This window comes from Pagrus pagrus (assembly GCF_965226575.1).
Source record: "Pagrus pagrus genome assembly, chromosome: 18".
NCBI classification, from domain to species: domain Eukaryota; kingdom Metazoa; phylum Chordata; class Actinopteri; order Spariformes; family Sparidae; genus Pagrus; species Pagrus pagrus.
In genome coordinates, this window is record NC_140202.1 from 10619198 (window position 1) to 10642168 (window position 22971).

At 41.6% G+C, this 22971-nt stretch overlaps 1 protein-coding gene across 1 annotated transcript in view; it reads left to right on the top strand.

Moving 5' to 3' along the window:
- Window positions 1–22971, top strand: part of LOC311273413 (connector enhancer of kinase suppressor of ras 3-like) — a 50161-nt gene that overhangs the window by 18456 nt on the left and 8734 nt on the right. The window contains exons 3-15 of the mRNA XM_084380487.1: window positions 1395–1597; window positions 3609–3696; window positions 7272–7313; window positions 8247–8366; window positions 8537–8596; window positions 9275–9343; window positions 9456–9602; window positions 11014–11138; window positions 11625–11812; window positions 11934–12020; window positions 13059–13309; window positions 16229–16266; window positions 18626–18668. Coding sequence (XP_084236613.1) covers window positions 1395–1597; window positions 3609–3696; window positions 7272–7313; window positions 8247–8366; window positions 8537–8596; window positions 9275–9343; window positions 9456–9602; window positions 11014–11138; window positions 11625–11812; window positions 11934–12020; window positions 13059–13309; window positions 16229–16266; window positions 18626–18668 — 1461 coding nt within the window. The remainder of the gene's footprint in view (window positions 1–1394; window positions 1598–3608; window positions 3697–7271; window positions 7314–8246; window positions 8367–8536; window positions 8597–9274; window positions 9344–9455; window positions 9603–11013; window positions 11139–11624; window positions 11813–11933; window positions 12021–13058; window positions 13310–16228; window positions 16267–18625; window positions 18669–22971) is intronic.

Below are 22971 nucleotides of genomic sequence, written 5' to 3' on the forward strand. Positions count from 1 at the left end.
ACACATATACCAGTGTGTAGTATATACTTCAAAGAGCCCCAACTCGAGCCAACACCAAAAAGCTTCTGGCATCTTGATTCTAGATTAACTGAATGTCTATAAAAAGGCACTGAAATAACGTAAATGTGGCTTGAAATGCTGTTACGAGAATGAAAAATTGTATTTGACTGGAACCACAGATTTCGCTCAGACTTGGCTTTTAGCTCAGCTGGCAGTGTGGGACAAAAGCTCGCTGGACATCTGTGGGCCAGTAAGAACTGCTGTGACTGTGTGATTAGCCTGCTAATGAAAAAGCCAGGAGAGACGTTTGATCTGTTAAAGGCTCCCACTGCCTTTGTGCTACTTTCACTGTGAGTGACTGAATGAGAAACCCAAACATCAAATGCTTTCTTTCCTTTTTTCCGTATGTTCCCTTAGTATGTTTACTTATCTTTGATGGTGTTTCAACAAGCCATGTCATGCCAAGTTTACCATGAGTAAAGCCATGTACAGCTACTGTTTGACTAGCTCAATCATACCAGTGAATCATTCCGTATTGACACAAGTGGAAAGATTTTCTCATGTTGGAGGGAGGCAGTGGAATAAAAGTAGAAACTAACCACTTGCAGATCTCCTTCATTGTTTTCCAAACACGTGCCGTTTTGCTCCTTGCAAAGCATATTTGGCTACTGGCACTCACACATTACAGCAGCATTGCTGGCAGCGATGCAACACCATGTAAACTGATATTTTCCCGGACAGGAGCCAGGCTACCCATCCTCTGCTTACCTTTAACCAAAACATTATTCCACACCTATTTATTCAGTCAAAACATTTGCAAAAACAAGCTCTTTAAAAATATTTGACATGTTGTCATGCTAAGTGTCAGATAAATGCTTTACCCTCAAAAAACAAATGTGCATGCTGCTGCAACTGAGTGCCCTGCAGTAGTTCAGTCCACAGCTGGTCTATAGTACTGTACTCAGTGACCCTTGAAGACAGAGAGCTCAGTCGCTTTTGTGCTTGTGAATAACCTATAAATTGAAGGAATGCAAAAGCAGGAAACAACCCAGGCTCAAGAATGCAGACTTTGCTCTACTTGATAGGAATCAGGGGATGGCACGTGCATGCCTTGGAACAAACCTGAAGACTGGAGGGTAAATTTCATGCCCGATCTGTCCTCACAGACAAGTGCACGTAAATTATATCTTTCAAAGAAATGATTACAGCCCCCCCATTGTACAGGAAACAACACGTTTTATTGGGAATAAGACTCCACTGTTGTACAAAATGAGAAAATACCTCCCAGGTCTAGACTGTGTTGAAGGGTTGTTTGCTTTGATCTTAAGTTTGATTGACTATATAATTCCTACCTCAATCATTTGACCTAGTTGTGCATTGATTTATTGTTTCAGAACTATGGGGTAGAGACGGACAACTTGAAGAATCTGGTGGTGAGGATGAGAGCTGCCACCAACAGTCTGCACATGGCCACATCCGACCGCAGGAAAAGCCCAGCATATGATGGCAGCACCTCACGCAAGCCACCCAACGACTTCCTCACCTCTGTGGTGGAGCTGATCGGTGCTGCAAAGAGCCTTCTGGCTTGGCTCGACAGGTAAGAACAATTTTATAACCACCTACCTGTGCACTGAATTAGATCAGATTTCAGATGGGCTGCAATAAAACACTGCTTAAACTAGCTGCACATGCACATGTAGATACTTTAGATTTTAGTTGGTCTCTTTATCAGAATTTTTTTTCTCAAAGCAGAACCTTGAGGAGAAACGGGTATAACGATATTTGTATTCATATTTTTGGCATAGTTGAAATAAACAACATCATCTTTGGCATCAAGTTAGCAATCGTTATTGTATATATCCATGCTGTTGGCCAAGTTAACACTCTAGAGTCCCCTCTGCTATCCTGTGACCTGCTCCACAACGCATTACACCATAAAAGCAGAGCATATTAAGCAGGTTGCCAGGATTAAGTGTTAGCAGGCTGAAATTAAGCTTCTCTTTTTGTGGCAGGTCTGGCTAAAGCTGGTAAGGTGACGTCAGGATATAAATGGTAGTTGTTATGTCGAGATGAGAGCAGTCCAGCAGCCTTTAAAAGTGCTGTGCTCAATGTTAAATCACATCTGTGAGGTTCACATTAAGTTCAGATTTTTGATTAAAAAATTTTAAAAAATGGATTGGACAAAGTGGTTGTGTTAATACTATGTATCGATTTAAAGTTTCTTAATAGGTTTTCTTCAGGCATAATTTGATATAATGAGCCACAATCACACATTTTGAATATGTTTGGGTGTAACATTCTTGAGTTACAACCAAGTCTGTCGGTGACCTGTCACCCAAACAGTAATCAGAGCAAGGGTCACTGAGTCTATTAAACGGTATAGTGTTAACAAGTCATAGCTGACTTCACATCAGTAGATCACATATGCTCCCACATGCTTTATTAGATACACCTATACAATCCGATGCTATCCAGTTCAACAGCTCAGCTACATTTTCTTCATGAAGTTTATAATGGCTGGGTTTTGTGCAAACTTTCCGAGGGTTTTAATTAATCTATGTTTCTTTTACTGCAGTCATAATTAGATTTGGTTTACTGGAGTGCATTATATTCAATGTGTTTCTATTTTCCTTCCTCCTTAATTTTTGTACTGGGGCAGGCAAAATAACAGAAACACCTCTCAGTATAATGCAGCCAGAGCTGAAACTGATTATTTTCTTGATTAATCGATTAGTTGTCTGGTCCAAAAATGTCAGAAAATAATGAAAAATGTCTGATAAGTGTTTCCCAAATCCCAGGGTGAGGTCCTCAAAAGTCTTGTTTTTTCAAAAAGACATTTAAAGTGCAATATGTAACAATTTGGATACATACATACATACTAAAAAACAAATCGGGGACAGCATATCACCAGAGTAACCACTAACTGCTACTAACTGTAGCTGCAGTTAGCTCAGTTAGCCATGCAGCTAGCGGTCCCAAACTGGGGCTCAGGGCACCGAGTGTTTATACCACTTACAAAGGAGCTTTGGACCGCAACAGGCTGGGGCTAGCTGGTTGGCATGCTCACATCAGTAGTTATCTCTGCAACACAGTACATAGACATCATAGCATCGTCATAAACTTTTATTTCTTCACTTTCTGTTGATAATTTCTTTTGTTTATTTTTGTATGTTTCAACTAAAATCTTACATAGCACACCTTTTAAGTTTACTATCGTGAATGAGTAAAGAAATCAGAAAATATTCACCTTTTAAAAAGCTGGAGTCAGATTTTTGTCTTCTTTTCTTTAAAAAGAGTACTTAAACTGATAAATCAATTATCAAAATAGTTGTTGATTAATGTCATTGTTGACAACTAATCAATCAATCGTTGCAGGTCTAAATGCAACTGAGCTGCTGTATTGGATTAGATTAGATTATACGTAAGTGTTATAAGTGTGCCTAATAAAGTGGTGTTTCTGTTTTAAACATTATTATTTGGTACATGACGCTGAATATCAAACATTGTTGTCATATGTTTTGATTTTAAAATAATACAGTCATGGAGTTTAATGAGTAAACCAGATCTGGTTCTTAATGTTCTCCCTTTCCTTCTTTGTCTGCTTACAGGACACCTTTGACAGGGATCAGTGACTTCACAACCACCAAGAACAAGATCATTCAGCTGTGCCTGGAGCTCACCACCACAGTTCAACAGGTCTGCACGCTAGTTAGCTCAACAACACACGTGTAGCCAGCCCCTGGGAAACACATACACACAATAGCTGTGTTTTCCACTGAGCACATACCAGCCAGAGGGCACAGACATGCAGGATAAAGTGTAGGAGAAGAGAGTTATGGGAAATGTGGTCTGGCAGCCATGACATAAGCCTGAAGCCAGCAGTCTGAGCACATTATTGCAAACACCGATGTTTTTCTTGGGATCTTTTCCTCCTCATGCTGGCTAATGAGGAGACCCCCTTCGTGCGGGGACGTTTTAATGGTAAACGTCGCTTTTGTGTTTCCAGTTTCATAAAACCCCATTGGCGCACTTTTAAAGGTGGCTGCCAACAGTCCCTAGGCTGCCGTACTCCCTCAGCCATGTGGTTCCTGTTTTTGCTTCTCCATGATGCTCGCAGTGGGAGACCAAACTGTCTGAAAGAGCTTCCTGTGTGTAGCTTTAACGCAGGGATAAGGAGGTGGTCCATCTAACGGTTAGATAGATGGTTTAAACAGAGCATCAGGATACATGTACTATATTTCACAACTTTCTGCAGAGAATTGCTCCAGCATTGCATCATGATACAATTGGCTTTCCTTCTGTCACTCGCATCGCCAGTAGTGGTTGGTCGTATACATATATGTCTTAAACAAAAGGGAGACAGTGATTTCCCTTTTCTTTCAGTATCAAAACCATTAGCTTGTATGTACAAATTATTCTCCCTAAAGGGTTTCACTTAACTAAAGCCCTGTAAGCAACTCATTTTACACTGCCGGTGAAAGTGGCTGCCGAGACTGCAGGTGTCACTTTTAGAGGGTTATTGCATCAAAATAAATTCCTTTCCCAGAGTGCCCATTTCCTTGCCAGAGTCTGGGATTTCAGCACCTCTGGTGATTTACTGTGGGTGTCTCGGTCATGGTCATCCAGCAGAAGTGGGGGTATACATTTCCCACACTGCCATGTGGAGTGGAGAGGTTATGGTGTAGAATAAACTCCTGATAGGTGCTGAAAGAGTCTTGTAAGACTGCGGGGATTATTTTCTCCCAATGAGTGGAGGAGGGATGCAGTTTAGCCCTCAATATCAGCTCATAGCAACATATGTAACTGCAGAAAACACAGTGTCTCAACTTGCACACAAATTGCAGCGCATTAGTCTGCCTTTGCTTTGTGCAGGCCAGAGTATGAGCCACTGGTCAATAAAATGGGTTGCACAGACAGACTGCCACAGTGATTAGTTTTATGATGGGGGAGGACCGCGTGAGGTTTGCCCAGCTTGTTCATGAACTTCAGCCAAGAATTAGAGCTTTTCAGATCACACAATTTATGTGTTCTGCCTGAATGAAGCCTGTGTGTACACACACAATAGGACACGGCTATAAAACTGTGAACGCATCACCCATCTTGGCTGACCCATCATATGTGGAGGTCATTCTCTTTCAAAGATCGCATTTTCATCCATCCCCTGTGTCTTTTATCTGTGCTTCCCACTGAATTGTTGGATCAGCTATGAAGTTTATTTCTCTCTGTTTTTAACAGAAAAACAGATTCCATTATGTAAGCCAAATACTGAAGTTAAAACCAATATATCCATCACAAGTAGATGTGTTATGAATAACATGACGTCAGAGGGCCAGGTCTAAGGTTTTGCAGTCCACAGACTTTATTCACGCCGGTGTTAAGGCAGCTATACTCCAGGTTCCTGCACTGTGCCAGCACTCCTCTCTCTCGGCCACTTCATTGCTCGACCATGCAAATCCGCTCTGGTGGCGGATCAAAGGCCCAGAGAGCAGCACACAGAAAGTCATCTGATCCACACCGGCTGTGGGATCAAGTCCATAACGTGAGGGATCAGTACACCCGGGGAATTGTACCTCAGCCTCTCTCTGTGCTTAGTTATGATCTGGCTCCTGTCTACTAATGGGACTTTGGGTTTGACAAAAGATATGGGATTCATTTGGATATCACGAACAGATCTTAGAAGGATTATCTGTGAGGCGACATTCACGATTTGACTATGAAACAAGCGAACTGTTCCATAAATGTCAAAGCTTGGTGGGAGATGTGCCAAGCTATGTCTGCGGCACATAATGATACTGTTTTGTTTCACGACCTCTAAACATCGAAATATGTATTTTTAGCTCATCCCTCTTGGCCCAGTCAACAGTGTAGTCATCCAAACATTGGCCAGTCTCTGACAGAAATATGCAGTTACATGTTTATGCGAGAGTTGCCAAATTCCTTCTGAAACCACCATATGATTCTTGGCGGACTTTAGAAAATACATTGTATGGAAACATTTTGGGACCACTATATATCAAATGAAAACTATTATGATAGCGTTTTTACCTTCTAAATGTTTCCATTGGCTTTCAGTCCCTGTGTCTCCCCCCTTCTAAGTAAGGGAATGTGGTAAAGTCACATGTATGTAATTCTTTACCAAGTCCTTCAAACAGGCACTTAAAGGCAGATTGAAAATAATATCTAGGGAACACAGGATGCCGTCTTTTTTTATGTGAAGCCATCGCTCACAGCCGCAGACGAAGTCTTGTAAATGCAAACAAACCAACAGTATGACAAGCCAAGTGCATTTGAAAACAGACTCTCCCCTTTAGCCCAGTGGAATGTGCAAGCTATGGAAATATGGAAAAACTTGCTCGACCCCCATTCGCTGTCTGCACAATGGATTTACAAAGAGCAACAGAGCTGGCTTTGTACACGGCACATGCCTATGCATGCACTAATACTGCCAGGGCCACAACACCAATTTCCCCTTTATTTTGCATTAACAAAGGCTTGTGGCTTGTGAGGGCTCTGTTGAAGTAGATTTTCTGTGCTCACTAGTTTTGACAGGAGCATTTCACCTGTGTTTTGATGGATGCCTTCCCTTGGGGCATTCCCACCACACATGCACATGCACTGAGAGCCCCCCCTGCCTAACCAGAGGCCCTTTCACCACCAACAACACAGTTGTCAGGGGAGGCCGCTGCCTCAGCTGTGTCCCGTCCAGCTGCAGTCTATTAGTGCTGTGTTGGGACTCTTGGAGGGGACCATGGTCAGTCTCTCAGCTGACTTTGCAGAATTTATTGTTGGTTCTCGCCCCCAAATGATCAAGATCACAGCTTCTGTGTCCAGAATCCCCTGCGTCCACCAGCCCACCCACATACTTTCAACTGTGGAAAGCAGTGATGCATCCAAATGCTCGCAGAAAACCAAAGCACTATTTAGATGAGTTTCTGAACATCAATGCATGTTTTACCCGATCGTTCCCTACCATCTTATCTGCACATTGTTTCTATATGACTGTTAGTATGGTATTTACGTTCCAATATAGTTTACCAAACCACACAGCAATTATAGCTTCCCCAGAATTTAGGCAGAGAGGTCATTTGAATCTAAAAGCTGTTTATTTGTGGCTGTTCTCCATTTTCTCAGTTCTATATATGGAATGCTGATTATATCCTATTCACCCAACCCCTATACTTTTTCCGCTCTCTCTAGCCATTGAATAGCCTCTTCCCTGTTGTTTACTTGCTTACCCGTCTAATCTGTCATAACTGTCTTCTGTGTAACAGGACTGCAGTGTTTACGAGATGGAAGAGAAGATCCTGGAAGTTGTAAGTTTACTGCACCTCTTTTCTTTGTTTCCTGTAATGTAAAGTAAATAAGACCCTGAGGTTCTTATATAGGGGGAAAAGGTCTGGTTGATCATTTGGGTGAATTTGTCTTTACGTAGAGATTGTGTGACATGCTCTCAGGAGCAAGGTCAGATTTCTGGATGAATAGAGCTGACTGGTCTATAGGCTTGCCAACGGAGGAGGCGGCACTAATACGCCCCGGCCATCAATCAGTGTTTCCTGTTGCTGACACTCTCCAGACCCCTTGGGCTAATACTAGGCTTCCTCTTAGCATTCTGTCTCTCTCATAGACAACCCAAGTGAAGTTCACGTTAATGCTCTTTGTCCATTTCTTTGTTTCATACTATTTTGCATTTCCCTGCTCTTGTCTTTGTTCTCATCTTTGTTCCCAGCTTTTTCTCACCCTGCTTATTTTTTGATTGTGCTACATTTAATTTTCCACCATTTTCTGTTTTTATCTCTCTCATTTCTTTGCCATCGTTCTCCATAAGCTTAACTAAAGCTTCACAGATAGACCCCTCTAATGAAGACAAATGACAGTTTTTGTCCTGAAACAAGAAAGGGAGGAAGCAGAAAGAAGGGTGGTGCACACAATGCTGATCTTAGTGTTGTGTGTGCACTGGTATGTCCAGTTAATAGCACTCTAATGGTCCCTTTTTAGCAGATTTAGCCTAAACATAAACATACACACAGGCAAGTACACAGAGGGAAATTACTGATGAAGGCTAAGGTCTTTGTGTCACGAGTTGCTGCGTAACATGACTTGTTCCAACCTGTAAAACACACAGTATTGCCACTGGTAATTAAATTCACAATACATCATTAGAGGACACTGCTTAAAATCACTGTGAGAAGTTTCTTGTGTTGTCATTTTATTAATTTCTGTTTGTTATTTTGCATTTTCCTCTGCAGTCTAAGATTTTGAACAACATCTGTGATCAGACCGTGAGAACCACATCTGACCCCCTGATGAGCCAGTCGGCCTGCTTGGAAGAAGTCCAGCTGACCAATATCAAACCAGGAGAGGGTCTGGTAAGGAATGCTGGGAGATCGTCTTCCTCTATTTCTTCTGCCTTATGGGTTTGCAGGCCAGGAATGCATGCAATGTGTGTCAAATTGGGACCCTCACATCCCTCTGGGAGTATAATATTTTTACTGAAACCATTAATAGTGATTTTTTGTTTTGTTTTTTTTTGCTGTAGGGGATGTACATCAAGTCTACCTATGATGGGTTACATGTCATCACAGGAACCACAGAGCATGTAAGTATGAGAATATGCTGACCACAAGAATACATTCAGCCCTTTTCAGTGCTCGATTTTTTTGTTACTATTTAAAATGAAACAAGAGGGACTGGTTGTAGTTCAGATCGAAGCAGTTGGCCATCACACAAAAGCTTATTATATCTGTTGAAAAGACACCTCATTCTCATCCTCCTCTTCATCCTCCTCCTCTGCTGAGTGCACACTGACTTATCTGAAGGAGTCAAGAACTGCTCATCCGTAAAGGCAATTGTTTGTTTGCTTCTGCACTCCAGTAACCAGTAAATATCACAAACAGCCTCCACAAAAAGAAGTCCTACCTTTTCCCCACACTGAGACAACAAGTTGGTGACTAATGCACCAGCATCACTGCCACGGTCGGATCCTCACGCCTCGGGTGCTTAATCATGACCTGAATCATCATCAATAATGATTTGTTAATCCCGTTTGACATCCGTGTGACATGAAAAACAATTCAAGTGTTATTCATACACACAGAGGGTGTTTGTTTTTTCTCACGATTTCAACTTGTTTGTTCATCTGATATTTACTGTTTGAACAGAGAGTTTCAAAGGCAGGAATGGCAGTCACTTCAATTTAAAAAGGTTTTGTGAAGGTGTGTGCCAGCAGGTGAAAGTGGTTTATCAGGCTTTGACTTTGTACTTGTTTGTTCTTTAGTCACCTGCAGACCTGACCAGGAAGATCCATGCTGGTGATGAGGTGATACAGGTTAACCAGCAAACAGTGGTAAGAACCTGTCGTCGTTTATTTTGTCCTTAGACATCTACATATTCGACTGTACACATTCTTGGTACTCACTATAAATATTAATGGACCGTATGTGTTTCCTGTCAACCAGGTGGGCTGGCAGCTGAAAAACCTGGTTATGAAACTGAGGGAGGACCCCAAAGGTGTTGTTCTACTCCTTAAGAAGAGGCCCACAGGCACGACAGGTTTCACCCCCGCCCCGCTCAAGAACATGCGCTGGAAGCCCCCAGTACCACAGGTACATGCACACAAGCTCCCACACTTACTCCTTTCATTATGGAAGATCAACGAAAGCCTGTGCCGTCTAGTCATTGTCAACCAATTATCAGCTTTTAGGGAGTTGGTTCCAAGATGACAAGTTCAGACAAGTGTCGCCGAGCCACCCTGAAAATGCTGCCAGCTGAATTGAATGCAGCATTGAGTGCACAGAATCGGAGCAAACAAAGTCTCATGATGTCATTCAGTCTAGGAGATAAAGCTGCCAGCCTGTAGTGTTGGAGTCTGGTTAGATTAGTATCTGGTTTATTAAAAATAAAGTGCCCAGATGCTGCCATTAAAAAAGAAGACAAAGGCACTTTGGATAATTTATGTTATTCGGGTTCACCGAAGAAAAAAACACCCCAATCGTCTATTGTTCAAATAAAGGTCAGTGGTAGCAGATAAATATTGAACTAACAAGGTTATGTGACTGAAATCTAATTTGTTGTTCTCCCTCATGTGAACACATTAGGCTTAACTTAGCTCTTAACCACATCTCCGCACCTGAGTCCCCTTTAACAGAGACAATAAGCCTCTTGTAAACGAAGACTACCCAATTTCAAGCTCTGGCATTATCTTATCATGCGTAGCCTGTTTTATAGCCTGAGAAGGCAAGACGAGACGATATCAGATAAGAGTGGGTTTCTCAAAACAACAAAGAGCCTTTCAACACAAAGGTGGCCATGTCAACATGTCCAACAGCGTCTTGTTTAAACAAGAAGTCTGGCATATCAGAGTTAGCCATCTCAGTTTATCTGCGATAATAAGGCTCCAGAAGCCAAAACATAGACAACGTACACCCTGATCCAGGAATGAATGACACTGTCTTTGTAATGCTGTATAATTTGTACACATGGGAGCTATTTGGAAGAGGAAATCGGGGGGAATGATTCATGAGATCTCAAATCAGATGTTCAGTTTAGCATTAATCCATCACATCCACTTCCCTGTATCACCAGACATATCATTTAGGTCTGATGAGAACAGCGGTAAGTACGAGTTGTACATCCAGTCAAGGACACAGTGTTGACGAGTGTTGGGAAACATAACTGTGGTAAATGAGTACAGTTTTAAGTACATGTCTAGTTGGCTATTTTGGAGTTCACTTGCAATTTTTCCGTACCTCAAACAAGAAGGTTTAAACTCAGGGAGACGCAGTCAAGCACTTACATGTCTCACCACATGTGGTAAACTCCTCCCAGTTGTCAGCAAGTCTTATTTAGTCTTAATTTGGGATTTGGAAGAAACGGCAAGCAATGACTTAATTTGTTTTCGAGGGTAAACTGATATCCTGTTTACATACAGTACATGCAGAAGAGGCATATTTGGGATAACAGAAAACTTGATGTTATTTAATTTGTGTGACAACTAAATTATGCTGTGTTTTTCAGAACAATTCCTCCTTGATCAGAACCCAGTCTCCCTGCGGCTCAGCCAACGGATCAACCAAAAAGGAGAAGCCGGCTCTCCTGGACTTATACATCCCCCCTCCTCCTCAGATGCCATACACCCCACGGTGAGCTGTTGCATTTCATATGCCAAGCGCAGTATTTTATGAGGCTTTTTAGTTCTAAAAGTTAGAGAATAAAACACAAGCAGCAAGACCAACTGCCATCCTGCAGTCAATCTATGCAACATTTCCTCATCCAGGCCTTTGAGGCAGGTGGATAATGAGGGTGTCCCACACCCGTAACCGCTTTACCACCCACCCCTCCTACTGCACATTCTGTTCTGCTTGTCTTCAGCCCACTCTGCCCCCACCAGTCCCCCCATAGTCCTTACGCAACAGCTGTTTCATCCTCCACCTCCAGGAGATGACAGAACGTAGTCACATTCACTTAAAAATGTTAGACTGGGTTTTAGTTTGTTGGGCTGTCAGATTTATTTCACTGCGTTTATAGTGAAATTACATTATTTGCTTACAAATAATTATTATTGTGGTATACTATACACTGTGAAGTGGCATATTATGTTTTAATAGATAATTCGTTTCTCCGCACAGTGAGTCAAGAGCAGACACCTTCTCCAGCATTAGTAAAAGACCAAAGGGCTCTGAGTCACCCAACTCCTTCCTGGACCAGGAGAGCAGAAGACGCTGCACCATTGCAGATTATGACAAGCTAAGCGTTGGCTGCCCCATCGAGGCCAACGTGATTCAGCCCAGGATGAGGGAGCACAAGCCCTCGCGTGGTCAGTAATGTCTCATTCAGGGAATCTTATAAAAGATTCCACCAACGTTTATGGATTGAAAATATGATCTTAAAATAATGCATTTGATAAAAAATATTTCTCTTCCCTCTCTTGTCTACAGGGAAGCCCCGGCCCCTTTCAATGCCAGCGGACACCTGTGTTGGATTGGTAGATCCCTACGCTAAGCCATGGGCACAGGGAAGGAAAGGTATGTATGAGCATGCTTTCAGTTACTTGTGAAACACCTGTCATACCTCACTGGAAAAAATTACATCTTTAGAGTTTTACAAGGATACTTTTACATAGTCATGGTCATGAGCAACGAAGCTAAAAAACATAAACATAGTACACTCCACTGTCATTTGCAACCAATTAGAAAAACTTTCCAAAATTATTTTTTATGGAATTTCCCTTGACAATTTCATCCGTTCATCCTTTGGTCTGATAAAACGTCATGTTTAAAATGTGTCTAAATCAAAATAGCATTCATTATTTAACTTGGTTAATTAATATGAAGCTGGAGCCTGCAGTCAGGTAGCTTAGTTTAGCAGACAGTGGATAGAGCTTGCCTGAATCCATCCAAGCTTAACGATATCAGCCTATTAGCACCTCTCAAGCTCATTAATTTATGTTGTTTCTCATTTGAAGGATTTGAAACAAGATGTATAATCAGGATCCATACAAAAATAAATAAATAAATGACTGTTAGTAGCTACACGAAGGCACAGGAAGGTTGACAGGCATCTCCAGGATGTCACTGCTCCCTGCCAAGAAAGAGTCCTGCACTCAACCTCCTGTGAAAACCACAAATTGTAATTTTGACACTGTGGTTAGTGGAAATAAGTTTAGCAAGGTATAAGGTGTTAATTACTGTAGTGAGTGTTATAATTAGTGAGCTTTATAGAACCCAATAATTAGTGAGCTTTGGAGAAACTTGGAGATGTATTTTTTTACCATTGGACAGAGACAGGCTTGCTGTTTCCTCCTGTTTCCAGTCTTTATGCTAAGCTAAGCTAACTGGCTGCTGGCTCCAGCTCCACTTGGAGAGAGACAAATGGTATCATATTCTCATCAAGAAAGCTTTTGCTTCAATTTTTACCTGACGTATGGGACTCCAAGTCTCAAACGCTCTGGTATCAATAAACTTATGTTTTTTTTTTTATGATGTCAATATCATGTTCATAGAAACACCTTTTGTTGCTATTAATAAGCTTCTCATTAACTTCTCATTGTCTCCGTGCTTTAGGTGAAGACCTCCTGTATAGATACCTGAGCAATGAAAGGATCCCCACCATCGCAGAGGAGGTCCCCTCTGTGTCTCCACCCTACAGGCCTGCGGGGGAGCGCCACCTCGTCAGAGTGGACCACATCAGGGGCAGCCGCTACTACTCCAACTCAGACCTCCACAACAGCGCCACCATCCCCTACCAGGAGGACATGAGAAAGGCCCCCGTAGCCCCCGCCTCCAAGCGCACAACGGCAGAACGCTCACTACTGGTCAGTTGGATCACGCGGCTTAAGCTATTGACTCACTGATGATGCGCTTCCTGTCCGGGGCTTCCTGTTCCTGTCTGTCCTTCCTCAGTGCCTTTGATTTTTTAACGTCCAGCTGTTTTTTTGGCAGTTGCGGGCTTTCTCACACTCCTCTCTCCCCCAACCTCCATACTTCCCTGGTGTTACTACTACTACCAACTACTACTCCTCAACCAAACCTGCTTTTGTAGTACTCACGACTACATTACATCATCACCCCTCTAACACTGCCCACAACTCTCCTCGTCTCTGACTACAAGTCCCATCTCTGCCTCAAGAGCAAGAGGATACGGTTTGTTCAGGTTTAGGACTCTTTGGCCTTGTGTGCCATTTATGGACTCCTCTGTACATATTTATTAAGTTATATCATGTTTCAGTTGAAATGCTCTCTGGTACCATTATTTAATACTTCAGAAAACTTGCCGTACATCACTTCAGCTATTTGCTTATTTTAATTTTATTTGCATAGATAAGTCATAAAAATAAAACTTACTAAGTGAAACCAACACATTTTTTGTTAGTGAGACTGTGCTTTTTCTATCCATGTTTTTCTTTTCAAGTGACACTTTTGTGATCAGTTAGTTACATTACCTTCTGCCAAAGGTTGCCTCTTGTAAGCTATGCATATACTTCAGAAAGATTTTTATAGTCACTTTAGTTGACAATGCTGCATCGGTTGGTAAAAGGATGTTTATATCTTGTCACTGGCAAATATTTGTGCTGGTTTTAAAGCTATGCACTCTATTCAGTAAACTTGTATATCCTGTGTTTCAGTTTACTCTGCAATTACCCACCTAAAGGGCCTATAAATACAGCTGGTTGACAGTAATAAATGGTCTTTCTAAGCCAGTGTTTTGAACCAATCTTTGAGGACACAAAGGTCAAACGGCCTTCTATTAGCTCATGCTGTGGAGAGACGACAAATCACAGGAGACAGAATGACAGTATTATTTAAGAAACTACAGGGAAGAAGTGTCTGTTTTTGCTTTATCTGCCTTTTGTAAGTTTTGAATAGCGTTTTATTAAAAATTGCAGTTCGTGTCAGTGACCTTTTGTATTGTCTTTATTGTGGGTGTGGAATTACTGCTTAATATAAAACTATAATGTAGCATGTGGGATGATGTTTTTCTTTTAAAAAATTGCTGAACTGTTCTAGTTCAGTTAACATACTGAAAAATGCCATATTTATCATAACAATCTGTCAGTGAAGCGCAGCTTAAGTCATTAACTTCCACTCTCGAGCCTGCTGGCTTTCTAACCTGCTTTGACCTTTGAGGTGAACCCTGCCTCTGTTTTTTAAGCATGCGGTGAAACAGGATAGCTAATGTCAGGTTACCTTCTCTCTGTGTCTCAGATGGTGATGCTTATGCAACTGCTTCCCTCTTTGATGAACTTTAAAATTCCAGCTGGGGGACCATATGGCCAAAGCAGGTTTTCCATCAGGATCTTTATTCCTGCACATATGTTGCCTTTTAAACATTTAAAAGCCAGGTTAGGATTACTTTGCCTGACAGCTTTTGGCCATTTTCATTGATTTGAAGAAGCGTCTGCCTGGGACTGATCAGCACCTCTCATCAAGGAACTGAAGAACACCCCACCACTCTAATCTCTTTCCTCTTTGCCTGTGTCTCTTTGCGCATGAATCTACTGATGGTGATGGGCCTTTTTCTTATCTTTCCTCCACCTCTTCTTCCCTGCACCTTGCTCTGCCCAATCTTGCCAAGTTAGAGTCGCTTGTGGTCCTCACTAATTTGCACTGTCTTAAAAACCTGTGGTCTACCTAAACACTACTGCACTCTGTTAAACCCACTGTTAAGTTTGCTAACCACTAACATGTTCTGCCTGCACATCACAAATGGTTACATGGGAATGAATTACTGGTAGATTGTGCATGTGGAGTATTTATTTGTTAACTGATCACAAATCACAGACAGAGACATATGAATGTGATGAATGTTTTATTCTCAATGTCTTTTATTCCTATTCTGGAGAGGACTGAATCAGCAAAAAAATAGCGTGTAATCAAGTTTCAAGGCTACATATTATTAAACCTGTTCATAATTTGGTTGCCTGCTCGAGAAGATGCTGCCGTTTTATAGTTAACATACAGTATTACACGTACTGTAAAGTCATGTCGGAAAGGGTCAAAAGTACATTAAAAAGTTGGAAAACGACTAGAGCTTTGTCATATATTTTGTTGAGTTGTTGACTTAAATTATCCCAGATGTTTCCAACAATGTTCAGAATCCAGAAAAATCCATTCTTTTATTCAAGGTAATGGTGTGTTTCATTTGGTCAGGTCGCTGTAGCCTCCAGGAGTGAGAGAGTGAGGAAGGAAGCTGGGGAACGTGACTAAACAGAACATTTGTGCCTGGGTCACATCAGATTTTCATTAGCAGTAGTGGGTGTTTTACAATGACAACTACTCCCTTATTTCCACACTACTTAAGTCTTTTGTTTTGTTTTGTTTTTGTTTTGATTGAGAGACCCCTAGTGGCAAAAATTACATACTTTGCATGTAAGACAATTTTATGCCACTGATATAAAGGTAATATAACATGGTGCCAGTACACGCTTTCCAAGAGCAATGAACTTTTAACCCTTAAGACTTCTTATTGAGACATCGAGGGGGAATGTGAAATAAAAATTAAAATATCCTAAATAAATAAACAAAGAAAATTAAACCACTCCACCAAATAATAAAATTGACTCTGGCTCACTATGTACAATAAGGCAGGAACTCAATTATTGTGACAGGCCTAATCAACAATAGCTTTGAGGGTGTGTTAGTAAATCTCAATCCCACTGAGTCTTTCAGAGCAGCTACACCAGAACAGTTGACACCATCTCTAACGTTAACACATAAATCTTTATGTATCACAGGGGCCTGACTGGCACTCTAGCAGTGACTTCCTCAACCGGTGAGTTCTTCCCTTACTCCTACACACACATACACGGTGTTGTGTAGTCCATAGGTCAGATGAGAAACATTAGAACAGGGTGGGTCTACTTTTCCGACAGGGAGTGACCGTCAGCAGGCTGTGGAATCTTTATAAAACAGTGGGTCAGTGGGTGGGCTGCTTTTATGATCGGCGGAAATATGCCATAGATGAGCAGGGTGAGGTTCATAAAGAGCACAGAGAGAGAGAAAGACATACAGACAAACAGATGGCTGGAGGGTGAAAACCATTGAGTTACTTTCCAAGACGGTATATTAACTATTTGAGGGGAAATTTATATAATCAAATCAAATATATATATATATATATATATATATATTTCCTCTTACACTGTAGTGAAATTTATCCATCTAGATTGTTTTGGTTTGAGTTGTCGAGTTTTGGAGATATCCGCCACAGTGATGTCTGTCCTCTGCGCGATGATACGGCTGGCGGGTGTAGTATAGTAGGAAGAAAATAGTTCCTACATGAAACTGCTCACAACAAGGTCTGTTGATTATCTTGAATAACTGGGTCATGATGTCTGGAAAGAGACAGTGGTGTTGAATTTTTCAAATATATTTCTTGGTGCTTTGAGCACTAGTTCTAGTGCTGTCTAGTTCCATTACAACGGAGGAAAGGAAAACATCTCTATGGCTGATATCTCCAAAACTCTGCAACTCAAACTAAAACAATCTCTAGATGGATAAATAGCACTATGAGTAAGAGGAAACATATGTAATTTTGATTTTGGGGTGAACTGTCCCTTTAATCAATTTGCACTGGGGCTATGAGGTTCTGCAATGACATGGTTAGAGCTGCCTCCTCCTACACATCACTGCTCTGCTCCAGCCTGACCATTAAAATTAAAAGAAACCATCTTGGTTGATTCTCTTATTGAATTAGAGCAGAATTCTTCAAATATATGCAGAAGTGTGTTCAAAATGGCTTTTTATTGCTTTTTTGTATGTGAGCGAGGCTCGGAAGCATCGAAATAAAGAAATCTCAGCCTTATCAAACCTCTGCAGACAATTTCTTTTGTCGGAGCTGTACAAACCCTTTCACTCCCAGCTTATTATTAATAAATGGGTATATACAGTACATGTATGCCTTTTCAGAGACATTGATATCTCTCAGGACCTCGACTATCCAAGATGTTCCAACATGTCCCACACATCAACGTGTCCATCCTTTGCCATCCACCCCCAAGACACCTTCACATGCCGGAGCATCTTTAGAAATGTCACGGTTATGACAAATCCGGATTTTTCTACGCTCCTGACTATAAATAACCCCATCCCACTGCGAAACATGACGACATCCGAGGACTGCTGCTCCTCCGTCGCTTCATCCGTTGCCCCTGTGCTTCCTCCGGTCTTGGATGAAGGGCCTGAGGAGGTGTGACTCCCCACATTAACACCAAGATCGATGACTAAACGCCTCGCACAATACCCCCCTCCCTCACCGGCAGTTCTATTCTGAGAGCTGCACAAGAAACTCATGGCATCCGGTTTGTCACACGCTCGATCAAAACACATTACTCACATTTAGAATATATAGAGCGATGCTATAGTAAATCTTGCAGATAAGCAGTTGACTCATTGCTGGTGGAGGTTCATAAACATGCAAAACTGATGCACGCAACATGGTTTGATTGACAGTGGGTGTAATCAGGTGTCATATAAATTTTGGCATGTAAAGCTGTAAAAACAAACCAGTTTTTCCTCGTGACAAAGCATAAAATGTGACCATCAATTTGGTTATCTCCAAAAAAGTGAGGGCCGTTGTGTGTGGGCAGGAGAGCAGAGCATGTCTACATAAGTATTTGAAGTTGCAACACCTGCAAAAGAAACATCAGTAACTAGTAATTTACGCCGGAGACAAAGGCGTGAAAATGTATGGATGACAGGAGGAGGAGAGCACTGAAATGTCAGCAATGGCAAGGCAGGAAAAAATGAATTTCAGATTGTAGGGTGAGGCCGCGGCTGAGGTAAATCGACCACTTTGAGTTTCTTGTCTGCCCTTGCTGCTGTGGCCGCTTGCCAAATGTATTATCAGAAACCACTGGCACATTAACTAAAATGCCAACGCTTAAACAGTCTCCACGGGACCTGTTTTGTTCAGGCCATATCAAAGTAAGCCGGATTGGAACGCAGATAAAGATAATGAGTGGTTACGAAGGAGCTGGGGAGCAATAAGTATGTGTTGGAAATTTTCAAGAGACACTTGAGCTGATCTAAAGTATGATGGTTAGATAAAGCTTCTGACTGTACAAGACAATTTTACTGTAAAGTACTGATTAACGTCAACGCTGAGTATTGACTTTCTTTGTCTCTTACAGGTATAATCAGCCACACATACGGTCCTGGTCCTTCTCTCAAGCAGTAAGTATATTGTGTTGGGTCAGTTTGTCTAAACGCTATCAATCCCACTAATGAAAGAATGAGGTATGTACGATAAGTACAGTACGTGAGTGCATTTTCATGTGAGTGAGTTAGTCCACTGTGCACTGTAAGGAATGCCGCTGGCCTCAGCGTTGGCAGGAGGAGGTGAAACTGGAAGCCTCAATTACAAGCCCATTACAGTTCACACGCAGATAAGACAACATACACGCTTTGCCTCGCCCTCTCTATCAAACACAAACCACCAGAGCAGTATGCAACAATGCAACTTGTAGATCATGTGAACAGGTTCTGACTGTGGCCAGTCTGAATCCACACCATTATACTGTTGCTTTTTAGCCAGATACCTCACTAAGTATTTGATGGCTTTGGTCATCCTCTGACATTTCATCTAGAGCCAATTATCAATTAATCTAGAGAAACCTTCAGTTTCAAATTTGGGGTTTTGAATGACATATCTAGATAAGTATAGAGTGCTGGAGGAATGAGTCCTGAAACCCAGAGATAAGTTAGCATTTTTATCACTTCCAGTTCCCTTGTCCCGAAGTCAGTGGGTTTTTGAAAGGGATTTCAGTTTGATGCCTAAAGTAAGGTTACATGGTTTTTACACGTCATGTCAAAATGTGTAAGTATGATAAACTTGTTGTATGCCACAGAGCTTATTTTCCGCAATAGAACAAAATGTAATTGACGAATCCAATAGGCTTTTTGTCGAGGGAACGAGGGCGATGCTAACTTAGCCTTCAAAAATACGTCATCCCTGCAGCACTCATACCTTTCTTTTTACTTTTTGTGTGTACCACAGCTGCCCTTACCAAGTACATACTGTTGCATGCAGTATGCACACAGTTGGGACATACTACTTTGTCATAGCATTGGGCCTTGAACTTTGGCCCTCTTGCTCATATACCTGTCGCAGACTGAAGCATGAAATTTTAAGTAAAAAGAAAAAATATACAATTTGGAACGCAGCCAATGAACTGAAACCTGCCTGCACTCTCTCTGCAGCTCAGTCAATGTGATGTACCATCGAGTGTGGGTCAGAATAGCCAGAAAAGCATACTGCAAAATGTGAGCAGATGCAGCTATTTGGCGCTAATATGTAGTGGGACATATTAAATCTTTTTCTGGCATACTAAACAATAAGGTAGTATGGGTATTCGAACGCATCGTCTTCGCTCTTTTTCCTTACTGATTGTGCTACAAGTAGAAATTGATCCAGCCTCTATCGGCTGTGGCAAACGAAATGTAGTGACCACAGGGGTAAACTCAGGACTGCTTTGCTATCTCCGCACATACACACTTAGAGGCCATATACCACAGCACCATGAGTTACTGTCAATCCTTTAGTGGCACATACCACTCATACACCTCCACGGAGGTCAGATGGATTAGGCACACAGTCAGTAGTGGCATGTGAACAAATCACATTTGTACAGATTTATGGTTCAATGGCGACTTGTTGTTGCGGCAAACAAGAAAACCTTGACCCCTGCTGTCAGCGTCGATATAGAGTATAGTTTATTTTATAGCTTTCGATCCTTTGGATTATTTGTGTGCACTGTGAAAAATGGCACTTTAAAATAAGTACAAAACAAAGAATACAAGGACTGGAAATATACTTTGTTAGATTTATATGTTCTGCAGAGTGCACACCACATTTACTGTCATTCAATACTGCATTTAGAGCTACAGTGAGCACATGCAGCAGATCTAAACTGAGGTAGTGAGCAGTGCCAGGGCAACTGGACAGTTACTACCAACAGCAAGCGGGGGGCATGCAGCGCCATCAAACTGAGCAAGCTAGAATCTGATATCATTTCCAGCCCCGCACCCTTCCCCCTTTACACTGTGAGCGATTCCCCTGCTGAATAATAGCCACTCTGTTTGCCCCCCATCTCTCATTTCTCTCCCTCACAAACACACACACAGTTTCTGGGTGGGAGGAGGGGGGACACCAACTAAGTGCCGTGACAATTCTCAGCATGGATCGTGATGGGAGATTGAGTGCTACAATGGTGTGACCAATCTGCATTCCCGTGAGTCCTTCGGGCCTTTGACATGAGTCACAGGCCAGATTACCTCACTTCCACCCAAACATAGCTGCAGCGAAATGCCCCTTTAAATCACTCCAAAGTGGCATGCTGAGAGTTTTCCCCTCGTCACAGAAGTAGAAGAGTGTGAATTGTGTTGAAATCTTTTATTTAACTCAACACATTTAATTGAAATGTCAAAGGGGGAGCTTTTTTAGGGGGTTAACACAAGGAAGTTACTTGATATGGATGGGAATGATAGGGTGACAAATGGGAGGGGAAGCTACAGTGTGAGAATGTGAGAGATATAAAGAGAGAGGGGGTCTCTTCATAGTCACTTCATTCCACTCGCTGCAGTACAATAGCAAGTGGAAAGACAGAAGAGGCCCCTGTCTATTTAAGCAGAAATGAAACAGAGACTATAATAACGCAGGACCCAGGAATGTGTCTGCTGGTTTAACCGCCATCCCGGCACAAGCCAACATAGGCCAGAACATCCTCTGCATAGACACAGCTCGAGCAGTGATGTTGTGGCTACAAACCCAGCTCCCCACCGAGACGGTGAAGGGTGTTGATAGCCAGGCCGCAGCCTCCCAGACACATGAGTGGACTCTGTAACATGAAACACTTATTTTTCTCCTTCTTCCTGGAGAAAACCACTGAATATTTTGTGAATTTGACTCGAAGCAATAAAAGGAAAAACGCTGCAGCACTCTTCTCGCTGGGTCCTGACCTTAACGTCCCTCTCACACTAGTGATATGTGAAATTAAACTTGGTCAGTAATAGGGCTGCAACTGGTGATTATTTTCATTATCAATTCATCTGCAGATTATTTTTCTTTTAAGATACATCAATAAATAATTAAATTGTGAAAAATACTCATCACAGTTTCCCAGAGCCCAAAGTGATGTCTTCAGATTCCCCCCTTTGTCTTCCTCCAAGAGTCTTCATTTACTATCATAAACGACAAAGAAAAGCAGCAAATCCTTACATTTAAGAAGCCGGAACTAGAAAATATTTGATTTTTTTGCTTGAAAAATGACTGAAACAATGAATCAGTTATCAAAATAGTTGGAAATTAATTGTCTTTCAATCGGCTAATTGATTAGTCAACTAAACTTTGCAGTTCTGTTCAGCAGTTGCACTCATTATCAGTTACATCCAGGTATTTGAAGTGGTGACACATCTTTTTGAAGTTGATAAGAGAGGTGTTAATAATAACCCAAATGAGTCTCCAGAACAATAGAGGTCAGTCCAGTCTAAATGTTTGTTATGTAACTTAATGACATTAGCTGTAAAAACAGTATCATCCACGTGTGAGTCGCTTAAACACAGATACTTTCCTACCATGTCTGTGTCCACTGATTGCTGAGTATGTTGCATTGTTATTGGTGCCTCGTTTTTCTGTTGTATAGCAGTAATCCAGCGACATCTAGTGGTCATGAGTGGGAGCTGCAAGGACTTCCCCACATAAATTCTTAATTTCACCTTTAATAGCAGCAGTAACTCAAAAGTTGTTGCTGCGTTGAACTAAAAAAAAAAGAGTAAAAGTTCAGTTTGAGTTCGGGTGTTACCCTTATTTTTTGAAGTGGAGAAAGAGGGTGACACCCAAACAGCACCAGAACTCACCTGAAACCAGCCGGGCCTGTTTGAATTTCTTCTTCTTCGTCTTCTTTTCCCCGACATGCTGACCAAGGTTTGGGCAGACTTTGAGCAGAGTTTTCGGGCTAAACTGCTTTCATTGAAGTCATGGTGGAAGGTAGAGTGAAATGATGTGTTTTGTTAAAACTGTGTGAAGCTGATAAAGAGTTTTCGCAGGCGACGTTTTTGGCTCGACTAGAGTATGAACGTGCTGCGTCTGAGGACGAATACTGACCAGACTACAGTGTATTTTTAAGGTTTTTTTTTATTTCACATTATAAGGTAAAACTTCGTTAAATGTTGGCGGCAGCCGTTTGAAGTGGAGTTTGAGGGGTTAAATTACACATTGTTTTATTGATTCAAGAAATATAATGAACATTTACGTGATTTAACGTTTAAGAAACCGTATTTTAAGTTTCCAAGATCTACTTAAAATGGCCCCGCTATGCAATGGGGATTTGGTTATGTCCTGGTTGTTTATGAAATGCATTCGCACTTGACGTGTTCATTGCTAGGTTTAGCATTTGTTTGTATATAAGATTTTTGTATAGATTCCAAGACTTATTTTGCAGTAACCAAAATTTACAACTAAAATGTGATGCACAAGCTT